At 40.3% G+C, this 13,522-nt stretch overlaps 1 protein-coding gene across 2 annotated transcripts in view; it reads left to right on the top strand.

The window, feature by feature from the left end:
- DNAH11 (dynein axonemal heavy chain 11) overlaps positions 1-13,522 on the top strand; it is a 321,971-nt gene that overhangs the window by 195,736 nt on the left and 112,713 nt on the right. For both annotated transcript variants that reach the window (XM_061586939.1, XM_061586942.1), the window contains 3 exons: positions 4,072-4,195; positions 5,076-5,218; positions 7,376-7,537. In XM_061586939.1, coding sequence (XP_061442923.1) covers positions 4,072-4,195; positions 5,076-5,218; positions 7,376-7,537 — 429 coding nt within the window. The remainder of the gene's footprint in view (positions 1-4,071; positions 4,196-5,075; positions 5,219-7,375; positions 7,538-13,522) is intronic.

The following is a 13,522-nucleotide window of genomic DNA, read 5'->3' as shown; positions in this document are numbered from 1 at the left end:
GACTCACAGCTTAAGGATCCTTCTGGGCGATGGCTAGACTACGCTCTGCATAAAAATCATGAGGCTACCGCCTTCTCTATTTGGGCCTCTGCTGCAGCTTCCATATTTTCAAGAGTCTCTATAATGTGGCTGGACGAACTCTTAGACAATCCTAATCCAGATCAGGTCAGACTCAGAAAGGGCCTGGTGAAGTTATACAAGGCTGTAGCATTTGTGGCTGATGCCCCCTTAGATGCTACTCAGCTGGGAGCACAGGCCCTAGCCACAGAGGTAGTGGCTTGGCATACACTTTGGCTCAGACACTGGGACGTGGATTCTACTGCCAGGGTCAACTTATCTAGGGTTCCTTTCTCGGGGTCATTGCTCTTTGGAGAGGAAGCCCTCAAAGCGGTCTTGGTAGACCCCAAGGACAATTGAAAGCCAGTGTTAGCCACATCCAAGAAGGATGATCGCAGGTCATTCAGACATTTCGCTCCATACTGCTCGTTTCAGTCCTTTCATGGAGCACGGGGCCGCGATTCTCGCTTTACCGATTTCCGTTCCTCCAGGGGAATCTGGCAGAAACAGCAATTTCAAGGCAAAGTTCAGAACCAGGGATGACAAGGTTCCTTGGCTTCATCAGATGGTAGGGGAACTCATCAGTGCAGACAATACTGACACTATCCCTGTCAGAGGCAGATTGCTTCTTTATGCAAATCACTGGCTTTGTTTGAGACATGTCGCTTGGGTTAGAGATCTCTCATGGTTACGAACTAGAGTTTTGTTTATCTTCTCCGGACAGATTTCTTCCTTCTCCTCTTCCCAAAGGAGGGAATGCAGGAAGCTATAGCACATCTCCTCGATATAGCTGCAATAGAACCAGTCCCATCAGCAGAGAGGTTGAGAGGGGTTTACTCTCTCCTGTTTGCGTTCCCCAAGCAAGATCTGTCATGGAGGGTGGTGTTAGACCTCAAGTCTGTCAACCGTTTCGTGAATGGTGGCCCCCAGTGGTAGCCCCCAAATTATGGAATGATCTCCCTGACGAGGTGCGCCTGGCACCAACACTGTTATCTTTTCGGCGCCAGGTCAAGACTTTCCTCTTCTCCCAGGCATTTTAGCATGTGTTTTAAATTGTTTTAAAAGGATGTGTTTTTAAATTTGTATATTTGTTTTAATGTTTTTAGTTACTGTAAACCGCCCACAGAGCTTTGGCTATGGGGCAGTATATAAGTACAATAAATAATTAAATAAATAAATTATTGACAATTCAAAATGGAGTCCCTTGCATTCATTATAGAAGCTCTGCATCAGGGGGACTTTCTGGTCTCCATTGATCTAAAAGAGGCTTACCTCCATGTACCAATCTGCCCTGCTCACAGAAGGTTCCTGCGGTTTGCCTTTGGCCCACATCACTTTCAATACTGGGCAATGCCATTCGGACTCTCATAGGCCTTGAGAGTATTCACCAAAGTGCTGCTCACCTTGGTGGCTTACCTCTGCCTCCCAGGTGTCCATATCTACCCCTATTTGGACTATTGGCTGATTCGGGAGAAATCCAGGGACCAGGCCCACCATCAGGTTCACCATACCCTCAAGGTTCTGCGCACTCACGGTTGGCTAGTCAACATTGACAAGAGTCAACTACAGCCAACTCAGCGACTACAGCATCTGGGGGCGATATTAGATACCACACAAGCCATGGTCTTCCTGTCACCAGACCGCAATGTAGCCTTCAGGAATATGGCACTGCTCCTGTCACGTCGCTCAAGGGTGGATGTAATGCTTCTGGCAAAGGCTCTGGAGATGTTTGTTTCCACCATTCACATTGTACCGTGGGCTCGGCATCACACTTGACCTGTCGATATTGCCTTTCCAGTGGGACATTGCCATTTCCTACTATTGGATAACCCACCTGGATCCTGCAGTGCTTTTTTCCTTCCAGTGGTGGGCGACGCTCCAAAATGGCTCAGTCTGACAGCTTGGCTTTTGAATGGGGTCAGTTGATTTGCGCAGGACTATCTCAGGAGGTTGTTGATACAATTCTGGCATCTAGAAGGCCATCTACGACTCACATCTACCAGAGTACTTGGTTTACCTTTTCCAAATGGTGTGCGTCCCATGACATCCAACCCTCTCAAGCTACTGTGCAACAGGTATTGCAGTTTCTACATAGAGGTCTGAAGATGGGACTTAAAGCAGACACCTTGCGTCGCCACGCTTCCGCCGTATCCTCTATTCTCTCTGTTTCATCTCCTGGCATTTCTATGCGCTCACACCCACTTACCAAACTCTTTTTGAAGGGAGCTGCACTACTGTCGCTGGCAGTATGTCACCGTTTTCCTTCATGGAGTTTATCAAAGGTCCTGCAAGCCCTGCAGCGTCCTCCTTTTGAGCCCCTTAGGTAAGTGCCATTATGACTGTTGTCTTTCAAGGTCCTGTTCCTGGTGGCGGTCACCTCAGCGAGAACAGTTTCAGAGTTGGACGCACTGTCCTCAGCCCGCCATCTCTGCATCTTCCATAAGGACTCAGTGGTATTGTGACCAGACCCGTCCTTTCGCCCCAAAGTCAATCCAGCTTTTCACTGCAACCAGGTCATTGTTCTCCCTTCGTTCTGTCCGAACCCCGTCCATCCACTGGAGAAAGCTTGGCACTCGCTAGATGTCCAGAGGGCCCTCAAGACCTACCTGTCTCGAACCCAGGACATTAGATTAACGGATTCATTGTTTGTATCCTTTCACCCGCGAACTCTGGGGGAAAAGGTTGCTAACTCAAATTTGTCTTGTTGGTTGCGCGCCTGCATTGCATTGGCCTATGAGTCGCTTCAGCTTCCAGTGCCTAGTAAGATAATGGTGCACTTGACTAGGTCAGCAGCCACTATGGCTGCTTTCGCAACCAACGCACCTCTTGCAAATATTTGCAGAGCGGCTGTATGGTCTACTCCAGACTCTTTTATAAAACATTATAAGATAGACCGTTACTCCTCTGCCGATGCCTCTTTTGGGAGGCGTGTTCTGCAACAGGTTCTGCAACAGTAATCAGTGGGTGGTCCCTCCCTGTTGGGGGCTGCTTTGGTACATCCCATGTGATGGCATGCTACCTGGGGAAAACAGACCATTGATCTCACCTGAAGGGTGCTTTTCCCAGGTCTACTACAGTGTGTGTGTGTGTGTGTGTGTGTGTGTGTGTGTGTGTGTGTGTGTGTGTGTGTGTGTGTGTGTGTGTGTGTGTGTGTGTGTGTGTGTGTGTGTGTGTGTGTGTGTGTGTGTGTGTGTGTGTGTGTGTGTGTGTGTGTGAGGAATATACATGTGCTTTCCCACTACACTTAAGTGCCTTTTAAAATTTTCTCAGCTGCATGGAAGTCACTTATCCACAAGGAGATCCTGTGTAACTGGGGGACTCTTCTAAATGACCCATCCATGTGGGTGGGCTAATTGCATCAGTCTTCCCCATAGAATCAGCACACTACAAATTCTGTGGGAGAGACCCATGCAATCAACCCCACCTATGTGGCAGGTTAACTTCCCCAGTTGTGTCATATCTGCTTATGTGGGTAAGGTCTCCCTCACAGCTTAGAGAACATTTAACAGGCATCATTGCAGAGGAGTCTTCTGATCCTCAGCAGTTGCTGAGATAACCTAAATCTACATCTGCATTAATGCACGGAATTTTCTTCTTTATGAATTCATTCTGAAAATAAAATGGGTGTGCAGTGAAATACTTTCAGACCATTAAAGAGGCATTATTAATAAGATCAAGGAGTTCTTGACAGTGAGTTTTGGAAGAGCATTAATAACAATTTTCTGAATACTAGGGTGAAGATTTTATTTTATTGATTACTACTTGTTTCATTTTCAAAATGCAAACTTATCAAAGCACAGTTATCTTCGTCTGCTATCTTAAAAAACACAAGTTGGTTTTTAAATAACCCTCTGGGGAAAAATGAGTCATATTAAGTATATGTAAATGAAGCAAAGGTGCAAAGCAGCAGTGCATTGCTCTCAAGTTACATACATTTTCACACTGGCTACCCTTCCACCCCTTCTTGTTTCAACATTTTATTGTAACATGAATGATTGCCTCTGTTTCTTACAGGTAGATCTTGCCAATCTGTATATAAAGACGGGAGCCAAGAACATTCCCACTGTGTTTTTGCTGACAGATGCTCAAGTTCCAGATGAACGCTTTCTTGTGCTGATTAATGACTTGTTGGCATCAGGTGATTAGACCTACACATTTCTTGAAAGATCCTCCCAATGACAAATTATCTGCCGTTTCAGTGAACTTTAAAAAGGGGATTATTTGTCTTTTGAGATGTTTTCCAGAATGTCCTTTGGGAATAGGTGTGCTAACCCAGCTAAGTTCAGTATTGTGCCTACTTTGCTTTTAAAAAAAGGCAAAGCTAACATCAAGGTCATGGAGTGTGTAAGTGTAATTTCCATTGATAGGTATTTCTTTAATATTGGTTCCCTTCCATTGATTGAATTGACTGACTCCAGCGTGCCAATGAGAGGGTGGGGCAAGTAGCTTCTATACATGTTTTAGATCAATAGTGGTAAAGCAGTGGTGATTTAAATAATAGCATTTTAATTGGGAGGTCAAGCGTATCAACATCCTATTATTTAGATAAGTCAGAGAGGTGAATTTTCTAGTAATAGCAGCCTTTAGAGATATTATAGAAACCATATTTTGGGAGGCATAATGATGCCTTAACCTATTCTTTTTTACTTGTCTTTTTGCAAGGAACACTCCAGTTTTCAAAACAAAATGGACTAGAATGGCACTACGTTCATGTTTGGAGCAAGTGAATTATTATTTAAAATAAAAGATTTGGGAATGCATTTATTTATTTCTGACCTGCATTATCTTGAAAAGTACAGAATGAGACATATCTTTCAAACTGGTAGAATAGTCTATACATATATAACAATATTTTAAACAGAATGGAGTTATTCCATAGTAAAGCCAGCCGTCAGTTACAAGCTTCATTGTTTTGATCCAGAGTTAGCCCAAATAAGAGTGTTACTAGATTTAGAGCCAAAATAGTAAAACTGAGTGAAACTTATGATTCAATCTCCCTTTTTTTTTTTTAAATGCAGGAGAGGTTCCAGATCTGTTCTGTGATGAAGATATGGACAGTATAACTTCAGGAATTAGGAGTGAGATAAGAGGACTTGGTCTTATTAACTCTAGAGAAAACTGCTGGAGATTCTTTTTAGATAGAGTACGACGGCTGCTAAAAGTAAGAAAGTATATCTGTGGTTACAAATAATACATATGTTTAACTAATGATTAACTGTTTATTATTTCATGTATGAATTTCATAGTAATTAGAACACCATATGTGACCATCTTTCTTTCTTCTGTGTCTATAGTGTCTAGCAAATCTGAACCAGTGTTTTCAAGTTTTAAATTTCTGTGTCAAACATGTTGCCCATGCTCATTTAGGATACAGGGCTCCTACTGGGAAGAAAGGCAGAATATAAATCTAATAAATAAGCAAATAAAAATAAAAAATTCTAGTGACTTTAGCATTTTTTCATAAGATGTGTCTTCTAGATATATTGCCTTATTGGTCTCTAGTTTATCCACATCTTTCTTGAACTTTGGTGGCCAGGAATTAACAGATTGGGATTAAGGTTTTACAAATGATAGACCACTGTTACTTCATGTGTATATGCAATTGTATACGAAAAGCTTTGTTTATTTCTAAAATTAATATACGACCTTCCATATTATGTGGCTCCATGGATGAGTTATTTAGCATCTCTATTGGTCCCAGGCTATGGTCTGAAGGCACATAAGGCCAGCTCCTAAGCAGGGTCAGGTCTGGTCAGTGCCTGGATGGGAGACCGCCTGGGAACCATATGTAAGCTACCTTGGGTTTCATGAAAAAAGAAAGGTGGGGTATAAATGTAATAAATAAATAAATAAATATATTAACAATTGTTTTGATGAAGCTATACAACTGCCTGTGTGTTGCTTTGTGTATGGCTAACCTAACATCTTCCTTATGAAAGAAAGTATTATTGATGTCCGTACTTCTCTGAATGATATCAAAGCTATTATTCTTCACTTACTGTGGGTGGTGTTCAGTGCTAGTCCTATTCAGAGTAGCACCATTGACATTAATAGATATGACTAATTTAGGCTCATTAATTTCAATGGAGCTACTCTGAGTAGGGCTCGGTGTATCATAGGATTGTTTCCTTACTGCATTTTTAAGTACCCCAGAGATGAGGCTAATGCAGCCAACAGGAAGCAAAATAAGGGCACTAAAAACACTGAGAATGTTTCCCCATTTGAAATTGGACTATGGCTTAACTTTGAACAGTTGTCCCATGTCTCACATTGTTTCAAACAGAGCAGACAGTGTAGTTTTTTACTGCGTGTTTTGTGTAGAGGAAATTTTTGCTCTCATAATGTTTGGCTCTAGCCAGTGTTTTAGGAAAAATGTAAATCATAGCACACATCTCTTTTGAAACTCCTCCTTTTCCTTCCATCGTCTTTGATTCTCTCTAATTTCACCCATGACTTCATTTTTAACAGCTTTTAAAAACCACTTTCAAAATGTGCCTTGCCTTGCTACTGCTTTGCAGGTGTCCCACTGTGCAAAATTAGTACTTCCAGAGTCAGCTATGGGAAGTATCAATTCAGACTTTAAAGGGCTACAAACTAGAGACTGTGTGTTACAGATGATACTAGTTAACACATAGAAAAACATCTGGAAGATAACATGTAGTGATGGAAGGGAAGAAGGTCTGTTGTAATATAGGACTTCAGTTTTATATGCACTTACTGGGTAATAAATTACATTAAAATCTGTTGGACTTGCTTCAAAGTTTCTAGGATCTAAGACACAGCAAAACATATAGATTAAATAGATTATTTAAAAATATCTGGGAATTTATCTAGTTCCTGTTAGTGAGAAACCTCAAGGAATGGCATTGACAGCATTACATCAAAAACAAACCCAAGTAGGAATAGACATGTTGCTGCAAATAATTTGGATCACACTGAACTTGCATAGGATCAGAAACACAAGAAGCAATATTATGTCAAATTGATTGCTTTGTTGATTGAATATAGTTGTTAGGATTTTGCTTTCTTGATTAATGCATATGAGGTTAATTATCTGATATTTGACTGGGTAGGGAGGCAACCCACAAGTCAGAAGAGTTTGGTAAAGCACCAAGAAGAAAGCACAGTGCAAGTGGAACAAAACACCAGTTTCTGGATGTAAAATCCTAATTTGACTAAATTCATTAGCTGCTAGGTAGATTGCATTTTCATTTGTGAGGCTGATTGCAATGGCTCACTGCCACCACAGTTGACTGCATTCCTCTCTTTAATCACCATGTAATACTTCTTTCTTTTTTCCTCCTCTTCATCTACACAGATCATTTTGTGTTTCTCTCCTGTCGGTTCCACACTGAGAGTTAGAGCTCGGAAGTTCCCAGCCATAGTTAACTGCACAGCTATTGACTGGTTTCATGAGTGGCCGCAGGAGGCCCTGCAGTCCGTCAGCAGGAGGTTCATTGAGGAGACGCCTGGGATTAAGGTACAGAGTTTCAAGCTCGTCAGTCATATGCAAAAGCAACACAGCTCTCTGGAAGATCAATAATAGAACAAGCTGGGGGAGGGGACCCTTTTTGTTTCTTCACATATTTGTCTCACTTAAGGCTGCAAATTTCACTGTGGTTACTATATTCCTCTAATACTGTGCAGCCAATTTCTTCAGCCCAATTTTGACAGTTTAAAATGCAAAGCATAAAAAAGGTTAAAAAGACAAAAATTATGGTTGCACCATCTCCATCTGAAAATTGTCCCAATTCAGGGGCTTCACCTAAGCATTTTTGTAAAATTAAACAAATACACTCACATATCTGAAGACAGGGAATGTAATGTTGTAACCCTGCCATATAAATTGGAATGTACTGACTATTTTTTAAACTAAAGATCTGTAACGATAGAAGGTTCAGCCAGAATTCAAATTTCTCTTTAAATGGGCATCTAAATTCGGAACATTTTGTCTTCTCTTTTCCTGCAGATTTTTGTAAGATGGAAGTAGGGAAGAAATAACATTGGAATCAGTCTTAAATAACTACAAAGAAAATAGGACTTACTTGAAGAATTTTAGGAAGTCAGAATTGAATACTGTAATAATGAAAGGTTATCAATCATTGTTTCATTTTCCTCTATAGTTTTCCCCTCCGCTTTCTCTTGAGAGTGATAAAGAGCCAGATGGAGAAATGCTCATAAACATTGGCCTCCTACTCTCCAAGGTGTTTTGTTATGTTCATCATTTGACTTCCCCCTGGATCAACTTTGACCAGGGATGGCAAGTTCAGGAAAGGTCAAGATTTGCATCAAGGTGATTAACCATTGAGGAAAGACAAATATTAATGACCTCACGTCAATACTGATGCAGTGACAGAGATTGATGTTAAGAGGAGAACATTTGGTTCTTGCTATAGAAGGCATTTCCACTGTATAGTTTGACAACTCTAAAAAGCAGCATTCTAAAACACTTTGGATAGAAAATTCCCATTCTTTTATGAATAAGCAAAAGGAAATTAGACCTTTATGTAAGCTATTATTCCAGTGACTGTTCAGTACCATGGGTATCAACTGTGATGCCATCAAGTTATGTAAGGAATTTGTAATGATGGGAAGCATAGGATTTCAAGAGGGCCGGGTGAAGCAATTTTCAGTTGTGCATTACTGACCTATCCTATAAAAGAGAAATTCATGGTAGGAAAACACTGTCACAAAGGCAGCCAATAAAGGTCTGGTCTTAACAGCAAATATGAGTCCATGCTAAGCTTCTAGAAATGCATAACTGTTCTGTACTCAGTAAATATATTTGCTATTACATCAGCAAGAAGCCTATTTTAGTGGTCAGATTAATATAATCCTTTCTTGTGAGAAATAATTCTTCAGATCTTGCATTTTATCTAAAAGTAACAATACAGAATGATTTGAAAACAGTCGGACAGAAAGGGGTAGGGTTTTAAATTTAGTTTTAATTCCTTTACCTGTTCTGCTGCCAATATTGAGCTATGAAACAGCTTTTGTGATATTACAAAGAGTGGCCAATGACATCTACTGGCCATGGAGAGACTTGGTTTTTACTTTCTGTTCAGGGCAGTGTAGAGATTATAGCTTTTCAGATATTTAGAAGTGTCATTTTTGTGGTACATTGAGTTTCTGGGTACATTGAGTTTCTGGGCTTCCCAAAGTTTTTATTTTATTATTATATGTAATGCATTTTAGTATGTGAAAAGGTTGATGCAGATCTACTGTGTGTTTACATATATCTTTAAAAAGGGAGGGGGAAATGCAATGCCGTCCCTCCCTCTCAGCAATGCCTCCCCATTCAAAAAAACGTTGAGGTGTGAAACTGAGTATATTAGAAGCTTCCTACAGTCTAGTCTGGTCAATGTCATCACTAGACTACCTAGGAGAAGTTATTGCAATTAGTAATATGAAAAATTGAAAGGAAAGGCATAGTAAGTCGTTGTTGTCAGCGTCTCCTCCCCCCCAGTTTGTGCACTAGCAAACTTCCAATATTGAATCAAGGCTAGTGCAACAGTAAGAGGAAAGTCGTTCCTGTTCTTTCAGAAATTTGCATCCACTGTAGTTACTTATCCAATGGTATACTTGTGCATCCTACTGGGTTCCTGAATCAAGAGAGATGCTTAGGCATCCCTACTGAACACCTTTGCTTTGTTGTATTACCCACTTTGGGGCTGAGGGCAAGAGAAGAGCTAGCAATTTGGGTACCTAGGTGGAACTACACTGATGTTTTGAGTACAATCACTTTTGTGGGAAACTACCTGAACAGGTGAACTGAACAGGGGAGAACCTGGAAGAGAATGGATCTAAGAAAAGGATTTTTTTAAAAGCTAACTGGGGCCTGCAAATGTTATTCCTTCTAGCATAATAATTGTACAGTTGTAATAGTTCTACATGGAATTCAGCTGTCTTTCCCCAAGATACTATTTTGCTGAAGGGAAACCACATTTTCTCATTTTTAAAATGTTGTTGTTATGTATAAGTATTTTAAGATAGAGACACAGACTGACCCCACAAAGCTTGCACAAAACAAGGAGCTACAGTATGGAGTTATTATAGACCAATCTGTTAATTCAAGCTGAAGAGAAGTGCAATATGTTGTCACGGGGCAAATACCATTTTCCCTTGGCTGGTGCATCTTTTGCAATTGTAATGATTTTGTGAAATGTGATAACTTTAATTCTTGTGCCATGTTGCATCCTGTTAAAAGATAGGTGTATTTTTTATTTACTGTATTTATATAAAGACACCTTATGACAAACTTCTCTGGGTGGCTCACAAATACAATGATAAAATATAATTTAAAATACAGTATCATAAAATAACAATTTACAGCATAAATGTTTCTGGCAGAGAGAAGAATAAAAGCAGATAACTAGAAATATGTAGCACCTAGGTTCAGAACTGAACTTACAAGAGCTGAACAGGGTAGTTCACGACAGATGCTATTGGAGGTCGCCGATTCATAGAGTCGCCATTAGTCATGATCGACTTGAAGGCACATAACAACAACATTCAGAACACTAAAATCACAGAAAAGTCTTCACCTGCTCCCAAAATGACCATAAAGAAGGTGTCAGATGACCTTACTTGTGGGCTGAGGAGGCATTCCACAGCTGAGGCTAGAAGAGCACTAACCCAAGTGTACATAAAGTTTGGTTTTCCCCTCTTGCTTTTAGCCTCCAGTGAATAATAGCCTCAAAGGCTAGAAGAAGAAACAGCAGAGCTATGAACACCATAGTGATGAAATGGAAATGGTCTGCCTTCAAGTAGATCCCTACTTATGGCGACCCTATGAATAGGGTTTTCATGGTAAGCAGTATTCAGAGGTGGCTTACCATTGCCTTCCTCTGAGGCTGAGAAGGAGTGACTGGCCCAAGGTCACCCAGTGAGCTTCATGGCTCTGTGGGGATTCGAACCCTGGTCTCCCAGGTCGTAGTCCAACACTCTAACCACTACACCACACTACAAATTGTGGGAAGACAAACAGAAAGGAGCAAAGCTGTACTCTAAGCCTTGATTTGAAGAAGTAAATATCCTAACAAAGGGGAAGGGACAAAAGAGTGGTTTAGTCAAAATCAGAAGGCACTGTGTGTAGGGATTACTAGATAGCCCAATAGGAAATGAAATGTAATCACCATGAAGAAAAGAAAATTCCTGTTCCCCATCTCTAGAGTTTTCAGTCAGCTAAAGATTGATGGATGTGGACTGGCTTTCTCTCTTATTTTGCAATTTATCTACTCCACACTGATTTTAGATATCAAGGGGAAACCTTTTATTTCCATTTGTTAAAGGACAGTTGACCACATATAACGGTCATTAGTGTGCATGAGCTGCATTATCCAGTAAACTTGTGACAACAAATTCAAGATCTATAATTAAATTCATTAGCAGAACCTACACTCAACTTCTAATTGACCCAGCCCCATGATTTGCAAAGCTATAGTAATTGCATTAAATGAGACACTGTAAAAAAATCAAGACAGGCTGGAAGTTTAGGAGGATGAAATAATCAATCAAAATAAGATGTCCCAGCCAAGTTTGTGTCTTGCATCGAATTCTTGGACAGCATTGTTGCCTACACAGAGAACAGGGCAAATATGTACTTATAGTTCTCATGTGAGTAGACATAACAATTTGCATTAGTGCTGGGAGAAGCTCCACGTGTACAGTGGTGATGTGTGCATGGCACTCCTCCTACTGATAAAAGTCCAAAGGAAAATCTTTTGATCCCAGTCCATAACAGTGGGATGCATGCATATGACTGCATCTGGTGATCTTCTCTGCCAGATGATTGCTACTGTGAGTTATCTGGAGGGAAGGAGAAGGAAAGTACCTGGAATGATTACCTCCAACAAACCTAAACAGCTGATTGTCAGCAGCATTGACAGCAATGCATCCAGGTTACAAAAGCATGCTGCATACATAGCCATAGATGCTAGACACAGGGTTCTTCCCCTCCATACTTCCTACACGGTAACATGTTTGAAAAGGATATGTATGTAAGTTTATATCTAATCCTTTGCTATATTGGGGTAAATGTGTGCCGCATGGACAAACATATGTCCATATATTTAAGGGTCAAATTAGCAATAATCTTATTGTTTGCCTTTCTGCCTGATGATGCTGATACCAAAAAAATAAGGTGTAGTATTGAACAAAACACCACCAAAACCTTGGAGATAAATGAATGGCAGAATAAATAATTTATGCTAATGAAATTACTGCAATTAGTAGTTCCACAATGACCCTTTTAGAAGCCACAGCTGTTAATGTCAGGAAGTGCTGTCACTGCTGACCTTATCATAAGAGAAAGTGACAAATTGAAAATGCAGGGAAGACCAATCATCAAAGAGGTCTGCTCCAAACGATTAGAGTTTTCTGAAAAACAGTGTGAATTACAACCAGCTGCTCTCTGGCTCAGCATGCCTCCCATGCTGTGCCATTTTGTTAAGCTTGACAACAATAGTTATTTTGCCCCACCGGGACAAGCTGTCTCAGGCCACTTCCAGCTCTTCCGGAACCCACTTCTATCCAGGCTGATTTTAAAATGAAACTGTTGTTACCAAAGGCTTTTCAGATCTGCTGCGTAAAGGTCTCTCATAAGGATCATGGCTGGGCAGAAGCCAGTCACTCTGCAAGAAAGTCCCCATGGCTAATTGTGTGAGAGAAAGAGAGAGCATGCACCAGAGAAAATGATGGGCTGAGTAATTTAACCTCTTACCATCTGAGACAGATTTTGGTCTCTGTCAAAAAGTTGTTTGAATATATACAAAACATTTCCTAGGGGAAACGGGAGTTTGGCCACTTTGAACCCAAGTAGTTTAATTGTTCTGCATTAAAATTACGCCCTCATTACTCTAGTTTAAAAGCAGCTCTTGTTAAAGAAGCTGTGCTTAAAGATAAGTTTTGTTTAAGAGATAAATTGCAAGTTGTCTAAATGAACCTGTTGGTAATATTAATTATGCTGGCTTGAAACGTTTAGCTGTATCAACAACCTCTCATGGGTAATTTTCCTAAAGATCTCAAAGTATTATTGACAATGCTTTGGTAAATTATGTGTGACTTTTCTAAGAGTTTCTGTAGCTCATTTAATTCATATTAATTGATTTTTAAGTTTCCCTTGATTAATTGAACTGGGTACATCTTGTACTGAATGCAATAAATAATCATTAAAATGAGGGAGATGTGATTCCACAAATTAGAAAGTTAAGTATGGTAGAAGTCACTGAGGACAAAATGCAAATTGCTTACATTACTAGTGCAGCATTTTAATTTGTGGTGTGTGAGCATACCCACACGTATATGTATACACACACACACACACATACGTATAATGGAAATGAATGTTTTGGAAATGACTAGATACTTTTAAATGTTAAAATTCTTGCCTATATGCATGCTTGTGTTCTCTGTTTCAGTCATGCTGCAGATATATTTATATGGGGTGCTGTCTGTAAGCAAGTAC

The sequence above is a fragment of the Rhineura floridana genome, chromosome 10 (assembly GCF_030035675.1).
Source record: "Rhineura floridana isolate rRhiFlo1 chromosome 10, rRhiFlo1.hap2, whole genome shotgun sequence".
Lineage (NCBI taxonomy): Eukaryota > Metazoa > Chordata > Lepidosauria > Squamata > Rhineuridae > Rhineura > Rhineura floridana.
The sequence above is the reverse complement of the archived record's forward strand: the minus strand, read 5'-3'. Positions and strand labels throughout refer to the sequence as shown.